Source organism: Silurus meridionalis, chromosome 20 (assembly GCF_014805685.1).
Source record: "Silurus meridionalis isolate SWU-2019-XX chromosome 20, ASM1480568v1, whole genome shotgun sequence".
NCBI classification, from domain to species: Eukaryota; Metazoa; Chordata; class Actinopteri; order Siluriformes; family Siluridae; genus Silurus; species Silurus meridionalis.
Window position 1 is genome coordinate 5,210,317 of NC_060903.1, and position 18,900 is coordinate 5,229,216.

The 18,900-nt window shown below is 39.1% G+C and overlaps 2 protein-coding genes across 2 annotated transcripts; both read left to right on the forward strand.

Moving 5' to 3' along the window:
- The first annotated feature begins 355 nt into the window (after window positions 1-355).
- Window positions 356-6,347, forward strand: LOC124403063 (zinc finger protein 2-like). The gene is made up of 3 exons (XM_046876641.1): window positions 356-1,104; window positions 2,200-2,877; window positions 5,289-6,347. The coding sequence occupies exons 1-3, from the start codon at window positions 843-845 to the stop codon at window positions 6,281-6,283; spliced, it is 1,935 nt and encodes a 644-aa protein (XP_046732597.1). The 5' UTR covers window positions 356-842; the 3' UTR covers window positions 6,284-6,347.
- A 4,946-nt stretch (window positions 6,348-11,293) lies between these two features.
- On the forward strand, window positions 11,294-16,445 carry LOC124403067 (zinc finger protein 41-like). The gene is made up of 3 exons (XM_046876644.1): window positions 11,294-11,658; window positions 13,033-13,380; window positions 14,802-16,445. Exons 1-3 carry the CDS (start codon window positions 11,412-11,414, stop codon window positions 15,686-15,688), a joined length of 1,482 nt encoding a protein of 493 aa, XP_046732600.1. The 5' UTR covers window positions 11,294-11,411; the 3' UTR covers window positions 15,689-16,445.
- The last annotated feature ends 2,455 nt before the right edge of the window (window positions 16,446-18,900 follow it).

Here is an 18,900-nt window from a genome sequence, read left to right on the forward strand (position 1 = left end):
ATTACACACACACACCACACTAAAACATTTTAAAATAAGTAAAAAGTTCAGGTGTCAAAAAATAATTGGTCATTGTGTGTTATGCATGATCATTTGTTTTCCAACAAGGCAACGACCCCAAACGCACCTCTCGGTTATGTAAGAGCTGCTTGTTCTAGCAGGACAGTGATAAAGTGCTGCATCAGATGACCTGGCCTCCACAATCACCTGACCTGAATCCACTTGAGTTGGACTGGAGAGTGAAGGAAAACCAGCCAACAAGCACTCAACACCTTTTGGAACTCTTCATGATTGTCAGAAATCCATTCCTCATGAATCTGACGAGAGAATGCCACGAGTTTCCCAAACTGTCAGCAAAGCAAAACGTGTCTACTTTTATTTTTCTTTTGAATAATCAAAGATACAATATATATTCTTAGTTGTATAATTTTACTACACAATTCCAGTTCTTTCCCAGTTTGGATGTCTTCACTACTGGTGTAAAATGTTATGAATGATCAAAACTAAGAAAAAACACTGAAGGAGAAGTCCAAACTTTTGACTGGTACTCTACATGATATTGGAGTGTATTAAGATGGGGGGAGTATCGTTTGGTTTTATATGCAAAGATCTGGCAACCACGTTTGAGTGTCCGTACTTCCGTCGTGTGGTTCGTCCTGGTATAAAGCAACGCAGTCCTCGTCTTTGGCTAAAAGTGTGCAGTAATAAAATCCCAGCGATTCCATTTCGGCAGGAGTGAAAAAAGAGGAGCCTTAAAGGAAACTTCTCTGGTTTTTTTTTTTAAGAGGGACTCGGTTGTGCGTGTGCGCGCGCGCGCGGTGTGTGTGCTTTATGTAAATGAGATGGACAACATGTCCAGCGGCGTCGCGCTCCAAAAGCAAATCGCGTCGATCATGGACGAGCTCGCCAAAGCCGCGGTGGCCGAGATAAGCAAGGTGGTGGACGACGGCGTGGTCCTGCTGCGCCTGGAGATCTGCGAGCGCGAGCACGAGATCGACTCGCTGAAACGGAATCTGCAGCTGGTGTCCGAGGAGCTGCGCGAGACGCGGCGCGCGCTCGTCCGCCAGCGTGCGGGTGGCGCGTGCCCCGGACAGCCGCTCCAAGGTGACCCGATCTCCAGAGCGTCAAAACATCATCACCATCATCATTTAATGATGGTGGTGGTGTCTTATCTATTCTGTTAGTGATGGTGGCTCACTCTATACGGTAGTGTGCAAAAGTTCAAACCCTTAGAAAGGCAGAGATCAAGGTTTAGTCTTCTAGTTTCCTAAGTGATCACCAGTTAATAAAAACTATTCATGAAATAATATTTCTTAATGAGATCTTAAACAAGCATGCAGACACAACAAAATTTATTTTATGAATTGTTTTAAGGGTCATTCCATCTTCTGTGCATGCACCAACCCGGTCCAGGATGATCTGATCCCGGAACTGGTCCATCCACTGATCAGACTTTAGTACATGCTCCATCCTGGTGAGGGTCATGGAGGATCTTGGGCCTGATCCCACTGATTCATTTTTAGTAAAAGCTCCAGTGTGGACAGGGTTGTGGTGGATCAATGAATTAATCCCATGGATCCATCTTCAGTACATACTCCATCCTAGACCGGGTCATGATGGATCAAGGAACTGATCAATTTTTGTTCTATGTTCCATCCTGGACAGGGTCATGGTGGATCTAGGAGCTGATTCATTGTTTATTTTATGAAGATTTGGAGCTTTTTGTCAACCTACCTGACATTTACAGCTACATTCCCTCGTACAGTGAACAAGCATCTGGAGAGCATTTCTTTTTATCTGTAGGGACTTCTGAGGGAGACGAGACATGAGGCGATTAGATGTGACCGTATCCAGGATTGTAGCAAAGTTGACCAAAGTTTCACTTTATGCAAATCTGGAGTGATAAATGCACACTATTGAAGCGAGTAAAGACGGTGGAGCGGCCATGATCCATCTCCTGATTTGAGGAATTCTGGTTGCATCACCTGGCGAGAAAAAAATGTTGTACTTGTCACTTTATAGTAGAAGTTCAAAGTAAAATCGCTGCATCACAATCTGCACAATAATGACCACTAGTAGCAAAGAGGTTTTTTTATTTATTTATTTTTTAAGAAAACAGCCGATAGAAGGGCAACAGCTTTGGTTTTTGAGTAGCAAGCAGTCTGAAATTGTTTAAAATTGTTCTCTGGATCTCCACAGGTGTCACAGAAAACAATCAAATCGGCGAAGAAAGGCCTGGGATCGACGAGGCAGACAGGCCGAGTGACGGCGCGTCGGCTTCCAGAGTGGTCGTGAAGCTCGAAAGCATAGATGATGATCAGTCTGTGGAAAATGGGAAGGATTGCACGAGAACAGAACCTGAGCTACACTCCAGTTCTGCTGATGATGACCAGGTGTGGTCGTTGGAGAACAACGAAGAGATGCAGGATGCTTATTTCAGTTCTAGACACGATCAGTCTCGGAAGTCTGAGCATCGTTCAAGGAGTTACGAGTCGCTTGGGGGTAGAGCGGAGACGCAGGGCCTGAGTGGGGAAGAGGAGCTCTCTGCGGACAGCCTGCACGCGTCTACAGACGAATTTCTGAGAGCGCAGCCGTGCTCTCACTCTCACGACGCACTCGTGCGACCACCTGCTGATTGTCAGGAGGATTTCGGGACCTTTGCAACGTGCGTCACTTCCAGAGGGAGACCGTTGTTTGGGGCGGTCCTGAAAAAGAGACGATACGTCTGCGCCTTCTGCACCAAGAGCTTCGACCGACTCAGTCATCTTGATAGACATCAGCGCATACACACGGGAGAAAAACCCTTCAGCTGCATGTTATGCGGCCGCTGCTTCACCCAGAAAAGCAGCTTAAAAAGCCATCTGAAGACCCACCGAGGTGAGTCATGTCCGGTACTGGTTATGAATGGACAAGCTGATGTACACTATATTGCCAAAAGTTTTCAAACACCTGGTCATAAGTATGGTATGTGTGCTTTTTGAGCACCCCATTCCATGTTTAGTCCCAGTTTGCTCTTATGATGCCCTCCACTCTTCAGGGAAGATGTTCCACTAGATTTTGGAGTGTGCTTGTGGACATTTGTGTTTATCAGCCACAGGGGCTTTAGTGTTCAGTAGATATGAGATCAGAGGTCTATAGCAGGCTACTCAAGATCTTCCACTCCAAACCATGTAAACCATATTTTCATGGAGCTCGCTTTGTGTACAGGGGCATTGCCATGCTGGAACAGGTTCGGGTCTCCAAGTTCAAGCGAACACAAAATGTTATAGCGCATCCAAAGACGTCCTGTACAATTGTGTGCCTCCAGCTTTGGGGTAACAGTTTGAAGAAGAACCACATATAGAAGGAAAGGTCAGGTGTCCCGATACTTTTGTCTTTATAGTGTATTATTAATTAAAATCACAGATTTATTTGAACGCATTTCATATAATATTTAATAATTTCTATAGAAACATTTACAAGAGGCTTTTTATTTAACTGTATAAGACCTTTTATTATGAATCTAGTATTAATCATGCTATTCAGCAAAAGAAAAATATTATCGTTGCTATGGTAATGCCTTCAGTAAGAGATGTTTACTTCATGTTGTTTAACGTTTATGTCTCCTGTCTTCTGTCCGTTATGTCTTCAGTGATTTTCTTTTAGCTTAATCAGACTGGAGAGGAAACAACTGTGTATTCATAGCTTTAACATAAGTGATAAAAAGAAATTTTTTCAGAGATGAATTTTGATATGATGCGTAAAGTCTTTATTAATGAAACAGATTTGTTATGAGGACTATAAACCATTTGTCAGGATTATGGCATCAGCCGTAGGACTATGACCCCAATGAGGCTTTACATCTCATGTGGTGTCTTGTCTTGTGATAGTATTGCAAGTAGAGCTAAAACGATTCCTCGAGTAATTCGAATGAATACAAAAAAGGCAAATTATTCTACACACGGAGCACTGTGTTTCCACACGGACCATTTTTACTGACGCACCGCAACCTATTCACTGGACAGGTAAACACAGAAGAAGCTGCAGAATGAAAAATAGAGGAACGGGGAGGAAACATCAAGGGGTGAGGAGAAGATTTAGGTCAAAGAAAACGACAGAAAGTTTGGGATCATTTCAAACGAAAACTTGAAGAAAACCCAAAACAGTTTTTAATATAAAAATAGATTTTTATATTTTCACTTATATTGTGGTTTTAGCAATAAAAATAAAATTTTTTTCTAAAAAGGCAACAAATTACTTGTTCATTTTAAGAGACTTAAGATTTTCTCTTGTAGTTTTAGTATTTCTCATTAATTAAGGAAAGGTTCTTTATTCGATTAATCGATAGAATAATCGCCAGAATACTCGACTACTAAAATAAACGATAGCTGCTGTGGATCTATTTTATAAAGAGAGCAAACGTTAATAGATACTACAAAGTAACTGAGAGAAACCATAACCTGAGCGTAAAAATGAGGACTGTGGAAAACAGTAGTCCAAAGGGGGAGACAAATGTGAGACCACAAGCACTGTGAAAGTTCCACCTCATATATAAGTGCTACCGTGTTTCCTCGCAATTATATAAATCGTATATAAATTTTTGCTCCAAAAGGTGTGGTACGGCTTATTTTTGGGGGATGTCATATGAAATATGGATAGAGTAGCTTTTTCTTTTTGCATTCATCTTGTCAACATACGGTGTTACTCCCCTACAATTAACGGTAAAGCCGTTACACGCAACCTGATACAACCTGTACTCTGATTGGTCATGTGTTTACCGTAGTTCTTGTACAATGGCACCCGCTTGGGCATTTACAAATATTTACGGTAATTATAATTTATATCACTGGTGTTATATTAATATAATAATTATCATTATATATTAATATTATTTTACTATAATTATTATTATATTAAATTAATATTTTACAATTCAGTACATCATCATGTGTTGCAACAGACCTATGGCATTACTGTAAATGCCGGCCGACGATCTTATCTGGGGCTTATTTTCGGGGTACGTCTTTTTTCTGGGGAAACGCGGTAATTACCAGTGAAAACAAGTGCACAATCTATCAAATGAGGTGCAGTGATGAGAGCTGTAGGCACTCGGCCAATCCTGACAGGGAAAAAACATTTATATAATATTGGATAATCTCAAGGTAGCAGCAGATACTTTTTGCTGTGCCACATAACATTACCTTGTTGATTCTTTTTAATATGCATCTGTATTTTTTATGTTTTTTGCCGTAATGTCTATATTTCCATAGCTTTTTTGTTTAATCACTGTTTTGTTGTTGTTGTTTCAGGATTCACTGCCGATTTAGACACAGCATCTTTGTTGCAGAGTGAAAACAATCTGTTCAGTGATGAATGGAACATGGCGACTCACTGTGAAGAGCAGAGCGCATCCAACTTGGACCAAAAAGCAGAAGAACCGAATTCACACCTGTCCTACCTGAGCCACGAAGCAGCTCACTTCACAAACACAGATGAAGAGACCATTCAGCAAGCGTTTGAAGATCAGAAGATAAGATCCTTTCCCTCAGGAGATAAACAGACGCCAGCAGATCTACCTGAGCTCTTTGAGAGGAACGAGCCTGAAATGGAGGAAGAGGAAAATCCCAAGATATCCGATTGTCACTCTGGATCTGACAGTGCCATGGACGAGGAGGACGCTCAGGCACACTCATTGAACGTGGCAAGTTATGAGATGGACTCGAAGGAGTCCGAGTGCGTCAACGCAACCGAGCAAACCTCAGCTCATAACCAACTCCGGTTAGAATCTGCCTCCACAGTCCTACACACGTGGGGGGTCTCGGAAGTTAAAAGTGTTGCTGTGAACCAAATTCATGTGAAGAAGGAGGAAGAGGATGGGTCCCGCTCGGACAAAGAGGAGTCCAATCCGAATCCCGAGGCGCCCTATGATCTGAACCAGACAGTGTCACTATTGAAGCAGAACCCGACCACAGATTCGCTAAGGACCACAGAGACTGCACCGGTACCTGATTTTACACCCGACACATTACCTCGGAAGCGGTGTATGCTGAATGGACGCGAGCGGCGCTTCCTGTGCGTTCTCTGTGGTAAGAGTTTCGACCGCCTGAGCCACCTGGACCGTCATCAGCGCGTGCATACTGGTGAGAAACCCTACAGTTGTGGGATATGTGGCAGGTGCTTTACACAGAAAAGCAGCCTGAAGAGTCATATGCGAACTCACACTGGCGAACGCAGCTTCAGGTGCACTCGGTGTGGCATGAGCTTCCCCACACGGGCCATTCGCTACCGGCACCACTGTAACTAAACCACAACCTGCGTCTTACAGCTTATCGTTGTAAAACGCTTTTAATAAAGACTCCTCAAACTCATCAGCTTTGTCCATATTTATGTACTTTGATACAGCCTTTTTGCTCTGACGTAAACTACATTTACTGTAAAATGAATTACTTTTTTGATATGAAATTGTGTGCACAACATCACCCCTGCACTTACGGGTTAAAAAGTGTTTTTATTTGTATTTTTTTGTAAAACGCTACATCATGAAGAATTTAAAAGTTTACACCAATGAAAAAAATATGTAATTCCACTTTTCCACTAAGGACCAATCGAGAAATAGGTTTCATGTTTACCGTTTATGTGAAACGCCACTGACGCGTTGCAAATCCAGAAAAACCCCCAGAAAGCAGTGCTTTCATCAGCTGCTGTCCGATGCCGATTAAATATGAAGTTGTTACAGTGATGTAAAAAAACATGATTACAGACTGCAAAAAAAACGTATCATTATAGACAAACATGTCACAAACCTGCCTTAACCAAGGGTTTCAAAGCTCTACGTGCCCTGACTAGTCCTGGAGAAACACACTTTTCCCGCCTGTGTCTTGGCACAAAATATAAAAACTACACTCAGATCCGAAAACATGACAAGTCATGGGATTTATCTGTTTAAACTGTGTCGATTCATCATGCATTCATAGGCAAGAGTTCATTTTCCATGGATGTTAAGATGAAAGTCTGTGTTTTCAGGGTTAAACAAATATCAGTGTGTTAAAGCAGTGACTTTTTATTTCCAAAATAAAACTGATGTCATGAAACATCCATTGGACTTGAACTTGAAATATATGGGTTTTTTTGTTTGTGTTTGTTTGTGCTTTCTCTTTATAAAAACCATACTAATTGTGGACATGTAACTGTATTTATCATGTGATCTGGTTACAGAATGTGTACTGTCCCCTTTATTGTCATATCGTAGCAGCCAAACTTATTTTTATGATGGGGATTTAGTGTGGAAAGAAACTTTTTTTAATAGAAATCAGATTTGTAGCTAATTGTCAGGATTGGACAGAAGTACCGTTTACGTCCGTTTGGTAACGTTATAACGCTTCATGGTGTGTGTGTTTTTTTTTTTTTTCATCACTGGACTTTTGGAAATGTGCTATGAACCATGAGCTCGTTGATCGCAAGACTCGGCATGGTTGTAATTGTTTCTCTGCAGACTTTATTAAATCATGAATTGCTAATATATTATTGTTTGGTTCATTTTATTGATGATGTATAGAAAGGTTTTTTCTCCTTGGTTACTCAAGGGGGAGCTTATTTCACCCATAAGATACTTATCCCCAGTCTTAAAACCTGTGGTGGCCAGTAACAAAGTAAAGGTAATTCATTACTGTACTTAAGCGGCTTTTTTTTGCGTATCTACTCTACAGAAGTATTTCTGTTTGGGGGGGGTTTAATCTTAACGTCACTACATTTAATAATCAAATGTACTTTTTACTCAACTACATTTTTCTATTTTTCTATTTATGAGCAGATAAAGCAAAGCAACCGATCAGGGTCGAGCACGGGCTCCATTTTAAACTTGTTTTGATTGGCGCTTGATGGAATCTACTTATCACCAACATACAGTTCAGCATCAGTTAATATGCAAGCAGAACATTTATAGAGGAATAAATGATGGAAGAAACTCCAGACTCGAACTCGCTACAACACCACGTGGTTTTATTTTTATGATTTCTTTGAAGTAGTTGAAAAATAAGGTTTTGGTCTCACAATCATTTGAATGGATATGAATCAGTGTTTGACTCATTAATAACATTCTATCGGTAGATTGTTGTGCTGAGAGTAACATCAGAGTCTTTTCATATGAACTAAGTTGATTAAGCAAAAGTATTGTGACAAAAAATGATAATAGGAACATTATAGCTGTAATAAATCATAGTATTTTGGAAACTTAAGTACAAAGTTTAACGGGAGCACTTTTAATTTTACTAAAGTCATATTTTACTTGCTGTATCTTTTTTACTCAAGTTAGTGAACTTTGTCTATCACTGTTCACAACATCCAAAAATGTAAAAGACCGATGCTACCAAATGCTTCCTCTGAGTCATCCTAAGTCGTGTTCTCTATGGGTGTGTAATAAACACTAAATGCCTCTCTACATGGGCTACCATACCATTGTGAGGAAAGCTAAAGAGCCATTCATCCCACCCACATGGCAGGACAATTATATGGTCTGTACTGTAGTAGCCCAAGCTAATATAGTATTTACTAGAGAGTATGGTTTATCACTAATTGTGGCCTTTCATATGAAGAGGCAGTTTGATTGACATGGTAGATGACCGCATTTACTAGCAAACCTTTTTTATTTAACAGACAATTCAGGAATTTGATTTTATATCTTTGATCTGAAAAGCTAATTGGTGAACAGATGGAACACAAGTCTGTATACACAAAAGTATGGGAGCCATTCAGACTGCAGCCTTTTGTGATCCTGAAGCTTGTGGCCAGAAAAGTGTACAAAACATTGAACATTTTGTGGCTTGTGGGTGGAACCTGTAATGCTGACGATCTAATCTCAAGAGATGGGTTTCTTTTGTGGATGAATGTTCCAGACAGTATATATATACAATAATGGTTACAATAAAGATTTTCAGTATTATGGAATGGTTTAATGGTTTTATAAATATTTTGGCTCTTTTTATATATCTGTATAAAAGGGGATTTATGTATAAAAGTGTACTTAAAAATGCAAAAGCCACATATTGAGTTTAACTTTTAAATTTAGCAAATTCACTCAGGCTGAGTTGCTTCACCTTGCACACACAAATGAGTGAATTTGTGTAAATCAACATTTGTATTGTTTTTAATGATACTTGCAGATGGCAGGTTGACAACCATGCTTTAAAAAATCTATATAAAATAAAATACAACATTGTTTTGACAATTTTAGTTTGAAAAAAAAAAAAATACACAGACGTTTTGTTCAGTTGGGAAGGTATAAGCATCTAGAACAGGGGTCGCCCACAAGGACCACCTGAGTAGCCTGTGGGCCTTTTCTAAAAATAGCTGTTTCCTACTTTGTTAAATCATTGTTGATGACTATTATAAGAAATCATTAACATGATCAGTGTCTTCACATAGACGAATATTATTAATTATGAATAATAACATATAATAAAAGGTAAATTGAGCCCTTCACATTAATCAGTACCCAAGAAGTAGCTCTCAGTTTTAAAAAGGTGGGTGACCCCTGATCTAGAATATATAATTTATTTCATTTGTATAATAATTTAATGATATATGCATAAATTTGATATACAAACATTGAAAACAAGCATTTGTACGTAGTAAAGCCGCAGTAAATCATGTTTAAACAGATAAGTTACTGTTGTAGTACTATAAAATGCTATAAAAAGAGAATGGAACAAAACATAGCAAGCTAAAAGGCTTGACTTAAAAAAAAAAAAAAAAAAGGAAATAATATGCATTGGTGTACAAATGAGCTGAAAACCACAACAGTGACTGAAAATGTGATCGTTTACTGCTGCTGTTATTTGCTGCTTTTAGATTTAGTGTTTGTTCTCACTGTTTTAATTGAACTATTTCGCAGATTGCTCAAACTGATGCTCGGTAGTGTCGCCAAAACAGATCCAGTGCGACTGTCCTAAAGTTAGCAAACAAACAGTTTACACAGTATCACTTTGTTAAACTGTACAATTTTCACGATTTCACAGTTTTTGTTTACCATGCTGATGTTTCGCCTTCATCCATGACTTGTTCCTGCTGCCGGTTGACCCTGTACTCACGGCCATTCTGCAAGCATCTGTGTTATCTTGCTGTCATGCTAACCGGTAACTCAACTAATCGATAACGGCATTCGTTGACAGTGAATTTCAGTATCGATTATTATCATTTTATCAAGTAGGTGCTGCAGCCCTAGTCTTAATACTCAATACACATTTATTACTTCTCTATAACTATTCTTATGTGCTGTTCACACAATCATCTTTCTCATTTAGTTGAAGGAGAGAATAATTTTGGAGATGATGGGAACATTTTGGTTAACTACTTACAGTAACAAAAAAAAATCTAAAACGTTTCAATTGTTTTGGATTATTTGAACTATTTGTCCATGCGTAAATTATACCACAGCATTTGCTGAGGTAAAATATTTGCTTAAATATTGCTTAAAAATATTTACGTTATTTTAAGATGAAGAAAACTGAACGGATTCTGTGTAGCTTTCAGTAGGTAGCTTGAGTATTTCAGATTCAGAATAGTATAGCCTTTATTTGTCACATTACAGCACAGTAAAATTATTTCTTCACATATCCAAGCGATGCTAGGAAGCCAGGGTTTGCCATGATACAGCACCCCTGGAGCACAGAGGGTTAAGCCCTTCCTCAAGGGCCCCAAGAGTGTCAGCTTGGCAATACTGGGACTTGAACCCATGACCAGTAACCCAGAGCCTTAACCACAGAGCTACCACCTTCCATCAGACTGATTATAAGGTGAGTGTGTTAGAAAACAGTTTAATAATAGTTGTATTTGGGAATCGATTGAGGTGAAACGACAGTCCACACACTCGGGGGTTTTACGGTCACTTCAATCGAGCAACGTAACACATGACAAAGGTTGCCAGATTGTTTTGAATAAACCCGTGCAACCTAAAAACGAACAATATAAATTGTATTCATATGTTACATATTACCTTTAACAGTTTAATTTACTGTTTAAAACATGTTAGTCTCATTTACTTTCCTTTTATTTACTTTCTTATTAAGTCCAATCTTACAATGCTTTCCGAATTAGAATCATTTTACATCAAGCCTTAATAACTTTAAACATACATAATGATCATTTGGATTGCTAATAATGAGTAACTATACTATATACTATATAACGATAATATAACTATAATATAGGTAAAAATAAAATTCATTAAATCTGCCGTTAAACGTTTTCGTGAAGTTAAAGGTGCTCGAATGGGGTGTTATATTGATTTGTGTGGCACCTGGCAACCCTGTGCGCAGCCAGACTAAACCGGAAGTAACCAGCGATACAGGTTAAACAATAAAGGAGAACGGAGTGGATTCCAGTGGATCCCGGATTTCTGGGACAGAGGAGAGTAGATTACATTAAAGACTGAGAAGATGCCGACGTGTATGACTCTGGAGACTCAGATCTCCTCCGTGATGGAGAGTCTGACCCGAGCGGCGGTGGCAGAGATCTGCAAACTGATCAACACCGAGTGTGTGGAAATGCGGTTAGAGATCCGCCGGGGCCAGAAGGAGATCGAAGCCCTGAAGGGGAAAATACGGGATCTGAAGAGAGACGCGCCGAATCCTTGTCTGCTTGCGGTGTCTTTAAACGAGCCTCGAGAAAATATGCAAAATTCAGGTCCTGATTATTTACTCAGATTCAGTTATAATTGGCAATGGGAGTTGTTTATTAGTTGTCTTTCTCAAACATCTGGTGTCTAATCTCATAGGTTTGGCCGTGGGGCGTGGCTACTCGGGTGGCACTGGGTGGGCAGGGGCCAACCTTGAAATAGATCATGCAACCCCAGTTCCCATTACAGCAATTCATGCAGACTCAGGAAAAAAATAACGCATCGCAGTGCATTGCCAACATGGTGCTCCCAGATGGTGTAATAAACTAACACGCAGATCCATTTGATCCCCATAATTGCTGGCATATCATATTTAGAGGGAGAAAGAAAGATTTCCTGAAGAATAGAAATGGTTAGAATAGGATGTAACCGATTAAGAATTAGGTCAATCTACCTATTTACACAAAATAAACCACGGTAGTCTGGAAACATTTAGGACATGTTTACGGATATGATGACTATTTGTATTACCAGTAAATAAATTGCACAAGATCAGTGATTGGTTAACAATAGGAATCAGTGAGTGAGCAAGGATGATCATGACTAGTTGTTGCAAACAATGGGAATCAGTGATTAGTTGATGGGAACAGTGATGGTAATGATTGGTCAACAGACACAGTGAGAATCAGCAAATGAAAAAGGGTGATCATGACCAGTTATTGGAAACAATGGAGATCAGTGATTGGTGGAAAAGGAACTATGGTAACCCTTATTGGTTGTTGGGAACAATAGTGATCCGTGATGGGATGATGGGAACAATGGTGATCAGTCACTGGATGATGGGAACGATAGTGATCAGTGATGGGATGATGGGAACAGTGGGGACTGTGATTGGTTGTTTGGAATAAAAGAGATCAGTGATTAAATGATAGGAACAGTGATAATCATGCTTGGATGTTATGAACAATTAGGATTAGTAATTGGTCATTTGGAATCAGTGATTGGTTGATCGGAACTGTGGTGACCATGATTGGTCGTTAGGAATTAGGTGATCAGTCATTGTTTTTTGGAACAATTGTGATCAGTGATTGATCTTTAGGAATAATGGTGTTTAGGGTACATCAGTTTACACAACACATTTAAGGTTTACAGAAGTTGTAAGTTGCTTGAACTTCTTTAACCAGCAGCTGTGATCAGATCTGAAGAGCTGTTTCTAATACTAATAATATATTTTTTTAAATAAATGTGCTACAGGGTGCAAAATGTTTCCATATCTGATCTGATCTGATCCACCCTGAAAGATTTGGTATCTAAGGTTGATTTTGTAGTGAGTTGATTTAGATAGAAGTCTTTACTTCAATACACCCAAATATGTTTTCTTCTTTACCCACATGATCCACTTTAGCAATAATATTAACGTTTTCTTTAAATCTCTTTCTTAGATAACAGAGTCGATGATCTCAGCACAACGTTGACATGTCACAATGAAGACAACGATAAAGAAACTAATTCTCCAGTGCTGACGAACAACTTGCAGGAAAATGATGTTCGGGGAAGCAGGAATTCTCATCCAAACTCTGGCATTGTACAAAATCAGACGTGCATGTTGAAGGAGTCCCAAATCCTTATGGAATCATTGACCACTGCAGCTCTCAATGATATTAGAGAACTCAGTACTGCTGCCGTAAAAGTGGAGGGTGCGAGTCCCCCTGTCTCCACAGTCGAGTGTATCTCAGAGGTCTTCCAAGCTGACCAGAAGCAATGCACAAATACACACAGCCATACAACAGGTAGGAAAACCATCCCACAGGAATTTCAAATATACTCAGCATACTTAGGCATACAGTAGGTAAAATATTACTTTAGTAAAAGAAAAAGTGCTCTTGAGTAAAAGTAAAAAAAAAATTGCCATGAAATGTATTTTAGTGACCAAAGTACTATAATTTTTTACAGCTATAATGTTCCTATTATCATTTTTTAACAAGACTCTTCGCTTGATCAACTCAGTTTTTGTGAAAAGACTCTGATGTGACTCTCAGCACACTAATCTATTAATAAAATTTTTTTAATGAGTCAAACACTGGTTGATATCTATTACAATTATCATGAGCCCAAAACTCAAAAATCACGTAAATAAGGCGACCGGTGTTGTGGCAGGAGTTTCTTAAGATAAGATAAGATAAGATAAGATATACCTTTATTCGTCCCACAGTGGGGACATTTCTCTGTTACAGCAGCAAAGAAAAAGAAAAAGTAGAAACATAATACAGTATATAGTATACACACAACACAATGTATAAGTACAAAAGAAGAAAAAAAAAGACTTTCATCATTTATTACTCCTAAAATGTTCTACTTGGTGTTGAACTGAAGCTAAAGTGAATGTTAGTGTAGGTAGATACCACCAAGCACCCATCAGAACAAGTTCAAAACATGTTTAGTGGCTTGTTTTTATCCACTTATAAATAAATAAAAAGGAACAACTGATTTTGCAAAATGTAGTCGAGTAAAAAGTAAGATATTTGACTTTAAAATGGAGTAAAGTGAATAATAAAAGTCTCCCGAAATTAAAATACTTCTGTAAAGTACAGATACGTGAAAAAGCTTATTAATTACAGTAAAAAATTATATTTACTAAGTTCATGTCTGCCACTGGTGGCGTAGACTTGTTTTAATCAATGCTACAGGAAAAGAAATAGGAAGTTCCTGGTTTGCATTTTCACCACAAAATATGGAACTGTGGCAATTATGTAAAATAACATGCAAAACCAAATGTGAGATTGACGCATTTCATTATTCACAACACCACAGCAATTATAAACCGAGATTTGAGTGAGTTTTCTTTTTTCTTCTTTTGTTTAAATCCTGTCAGAAAACATTTCACACTTACTCATGCTAACTAACTGACTAGCTGTAGTAATGAAAGGATTTAAATATGAAAGAAATGCTCTTAGAAATCCTGTCAGGTTAGCTCATACTAGATATTTGGCTAACTTTTAAATCAAATAGATATGAATATAAGAGAAATGCTGTTAGAAATCCTGTCAGATTAACTTATATATGTTGTATATTGCTGTATATTCATGCTATATATGAATCCTCTTAGAACTCAGATTTGTTCATGTTAGCTTGTTTGCTAATTGTTAGCTGTACCTTGTTTACTAATGTTGACTGTGTATTACATTAAATCTGATCGCACATTATGTTTTAGGAGACAACAGTAATCACATTGGCTCTGCAGAGGAGATTTGGCCACAATCTCATTATTCTGCGCATTTACATAACAAACATCTGCCTGAAGAAGAATCTAGCTACAAATACGTGACAGACTTTAATCATCTAAATGGGCATAGGAGCAATGAAGGGAATGCTAATAGGTTGCTTCTAAAGACTGAGGAGAATGAAGAGCCTTTAACAAACACAGTAGATGACCTGGCACCATGTGGAATGATAGAGAGTGAGGCTTTATCATGGCCGTCTTTGACTTCGGTGAACTTTCCGGTGCGTGGTGGAGGTCCAGGCTGCTCTTCTATGCTACAACAGGCTATTCATGTTTCCCATCCTGAACACGCTGATTTTCATCTCGGTGTGAATGGAGAAATAGAATATACAATCGAACCGGAAGTGAAACAGGCAGGAGGACGAAGTATACAGGATGTGAGCCAAGCCACAGCACTCAGACAGAACTCCACAGTGTCCACAATGCTGACACAAGCAAAGGTTCTGCCGATGGCTGAGATGCGGCATAAGCTATTCTCCTGCTCTTTCTGTCCTAAGAGTTTTCAGAGCAGTGCTGACCTGAAGAGGCATCAGCGCATTCACACAGGAGAAAAGCCTTACGGCTGTGCCGTGTGTGGAAAGCGCTTCTCCCTCAGGGGGAACCTTGTCACCCACGAGAGGGCACACAGTGGCAGCAAGCCCTTCATTTGCCGCCAGTGTGGGAGAGCCTTTGCCCATGGCTCCAACTTAAGGGCTCATCAGCGTGTCCATACAGGAGAAAGGCCTTTTCACTGCTCTCTGTGCGATAAGACATTTGCTTGGTACTACCCTTTCAAAAGACACATCAGCTTACATTTTCTGAATGGTCAAAACCCCTGATTACTTTTGTGATTTTTTAAAATATTCAAGGCCATGCTTGTGTCTTGCAAATCATTACAGGCTTTCATACAAAAATGAGCATTTTGTACCAGAGGTCGACCGATAGTTGATTTTACCGATACCGGTAATACCGAGAGCTAGGTTGAATCATACTTGCTGATAAACAGTTAATCAAACGGTAGTTTTTAAAATGGTTACTAGACAAAAATGAAACACAATACTCCGTGGAAAATAGTATAGAACTTTATTACAAAAATAATAAAGTACTGAATCATGAAATCATGTGCTAAATGAAATTAATATGAATATATTAATTATATTAATAAATATTGAGGAAAATAAGTTTCAAACTGAAACAAAAAGTAACACTCTAAATAAAAAAAAACTGTTCCATACAAAATAAATAAAAAAGACACAGCACATCAAATAAATAGCACGTGGTGTCCGTGATTCACCACTAGAGGCCGCTCTCGTGCTGTATAAGGTAAACCCGGAAAAACTACCGGTATAAATATAAATATACCGGTATGCCAATACTCGATAGTTCCAGTAATCAGCTATTGGTGCAAATTATTCGGGAAAACAGATGAATCGGTTGACCTCTACTTAGTACTGTCTGTGGTTGTGTGCTCGTTATTTCTGAGTTAGCTTTAAGCAGGAAGTGAGGAAGTCCAGAAAAACATTTTAGGAAAGGCCTAGTGTCTTTGTTAGACAACACTATTATATATGGAAAAACACTTAAAATAAACGTAATTAAAATGTTTCTCTTGTTTTTTGTCTCATTTGAAGACATGACATCCAAGATCTCAGATGTGTGTGTGTGTGTGTGTGTGTGTGTGTGTGTGTGTGTGTGAGAGACACATGTTGCTTTGTCTTCCTGGATTTTCTATATAACCTGCCTGCAGTTCCTGGACATTTGGGTATTTCTCTTTCTAAGCATTTCCTCATATTTGTCTATATGTTGGAGCTTCAAACACATATCAAAATTCAGGGCCCAGAGAGATTTCCATTTGGAATGACCAATTTGGCCTAAAGTAAAAAAAATACGTCATATGAAAACACACACCTTCATCACTAGATGGAGACATTTCACAGCAGAGTTAAAAATTAGTTTGAAAATATAAATAATACAAAAAACATCATGCAGATGCACTGGGACACATCATCAGTGATGTATTCTGGGGTCATTGGGTGTTTCGAGTCTTTCAACATCATACACCCTCGTCCAGGCGACCCCGGCCTGTGTCCCAGTAGCAATTGCCCACGGTTCTGCCCTCTTAATCCAAAGCCATATAGTGGCTTTCTTTGAGGCTTCAGCTGCCGTTCTAATCGCCTTCCTCTTTGCCTTCCCAGTGATGCCTAGTAGAGTAAGTACTTTACAGAGTGAACGCCCCGCAAAACCTCTACAGCCCACCTCCAACGGCTCACAACGAGTTTTCCAGCCCTGCCTTATACACTCTTCAACTAACTCTTGGTACTTCTCTCATTGGCCTCTTCCATGCGCTCTTCCCAGGGCACAGTGAGCTCCAATAAAATCAATTGCTTGGTAGAATGTGAGACAATGATTACGTCTGGACGAAGGTGTGTAGATGTTATTCTGGTAGGGATCTTCAGCCAGTTATCTAGATCCACCTGCAATTGCCACTCTGTAGCAGAAGTAAGAAGACCAGACTTTACTCTGGATTGTGGGTGGGCCTCCTCTCCAGCTCTTAAAAACTGGATGGTCTTTGGCTTGTAATGGCCTTTGTTGGCATTAATGGCTATGCTAAGCTCTCAGCAACTGCCTTAAGCACTTGGTTGTGGCGCCAACGATAGCGCTCGTTCAAGGGCTTTTGAGCAGCTGCTGAGAATATGTTCTAGCAATCCCCTTCCCGGACAAAGGGGACAGGAAGGGGTCTCACTTTTTACCCAGAGGTGGAGGTTTGCAGTACTTGGTAAGACATCATAGACGCTTTGGACTAAGAACCTGATACGATGGAAATCTACTTTCCAAATGTCAGCCCAGGTGATCTTACGCTGCTGAACATTAACCTATCTAGTCCAAGCCCCTTGTTGTCCCAATCCCACCATCCAGCTAGCTCTTTCTTCCTCCACGCCTGCCCACACTTCCTGCTGAACAAGATGTTGCCGTTCTTTATCTTAAGCATTGTCAGTTCTCACAACAGGGAAGTAGCCAAAGCCTGCTCGCCCTGTTTCCATTGGCCCCACCAGTGCATTGTGCCTCAACCGTGATTTAGCCACTTCTAGGGATTTCTCTGTGTTCTATTTCCTACCTGTGCGCACCTGTATGACTCTGTACTGCCATGCTTCCCGTGTTCTTGATACCATCTCTTCAGTAAGACTATTCATCGGGAGGTGCAGAATTGTACTAAAATATTTATTAATTATTATAAATAACACTCTTAATATCCATTAGTTAAAAATGTCACCCTGAATTTTATAGCTTGTATTTGTCTTTTTGCTGTTTACTGTATTCAACTTTAACAGTGCAATTCTGATTTTAATAAATGCGACCCCTTTATTGTAGGGTGTGTTTGAAACAGCTTCATGAATAAGAAAAGACATGGCACACGTTTTCCCTCATAGATATAAGCCAAAATTCCACATTTGTATGTCTACAGAGATTCTGCCATTTCAGGAAGCTGTTGTATATCAGTCTTGTCACATGTGCAAACAAGTTATTCATGTATTTTAAATGCAAAAATAATCCCAGGATAATAAACTGCAGGTAAATCTTGTAAACCAACAGCTTATAGTGTAGAACAAACATGCAATATTTATAGCGTTTAAACAAAAAAAAGCATCTATTCAGTCATAAGTGGGTTTGAACATTAACAAGGAAGGATATATGAAGAAATGTATTTATAAATATGATCCATGAAACGGATGTAATACTTAACAAAATAATACATATATATGTAATATGGAAAAATATTGAGAATGTTTTGTGAAAATAAATACATTTGCAAAGCATGTTAGTATTTAACCCTGGTATATTAAACATAAAATAGTTTATATGTAAGGACGAAGCAAAGCAGTAGGGAGTCTCCAGTGTCAGTGCTTTTGCAACAGTCTACAACCACCTTTTTAAATGGTTTTATCTACTGCTGATTCCACTAAAATAAAAAGAAAAAAAAATCTATGTGACATAAATCTTATTAGAAAGGTTTCCCACAATACTGTGCTTTGTTGTGCAGGAGCAAAATCAATGT

Coding starts and splice junctions, on each gene's coding strand:
- LOC124403063 (XM_046876641.1), top strand. CDS start 843: ATGGACAACATGTCCAGCGGCGTCGCGCTCCAAAAGCAAATCGCGTCG. Junction 1,105..2,199: donor CCCCGGACAGCCGCTCCAAG/GTGACCCGATCT, acceptor GGATCTCCACAG/GTGTCACAGAAAACAATCAA. Junction 2,878..5,288: donor CCATCTGAAGACCCACCGAG/GTGAGTCATGTC, acceptor TTGTTGTTTCAG/GATTCACTGCCGATTTAGAC.
- LOC124403067 (XM_046876644.1), top strand. CDS start 11,412: ATGCCGACGTGTATGACTCTGGAGACTCAGATCTCCTCCGTGATGGAG. Junction 11,659..13,032: donor AGAAAATATGCAAAATTCAG/GTCCTGATTATT, acceptor TCTCTTTCTTAG/ATAACAGAGTCGATGATCTC. Junction 13,381..14,801: donor TACACACAGCCATACAACAG/GTAGGAAAACCA, acceptor ATTATGTTTTAG/GAGACAACAGTAATCACATT.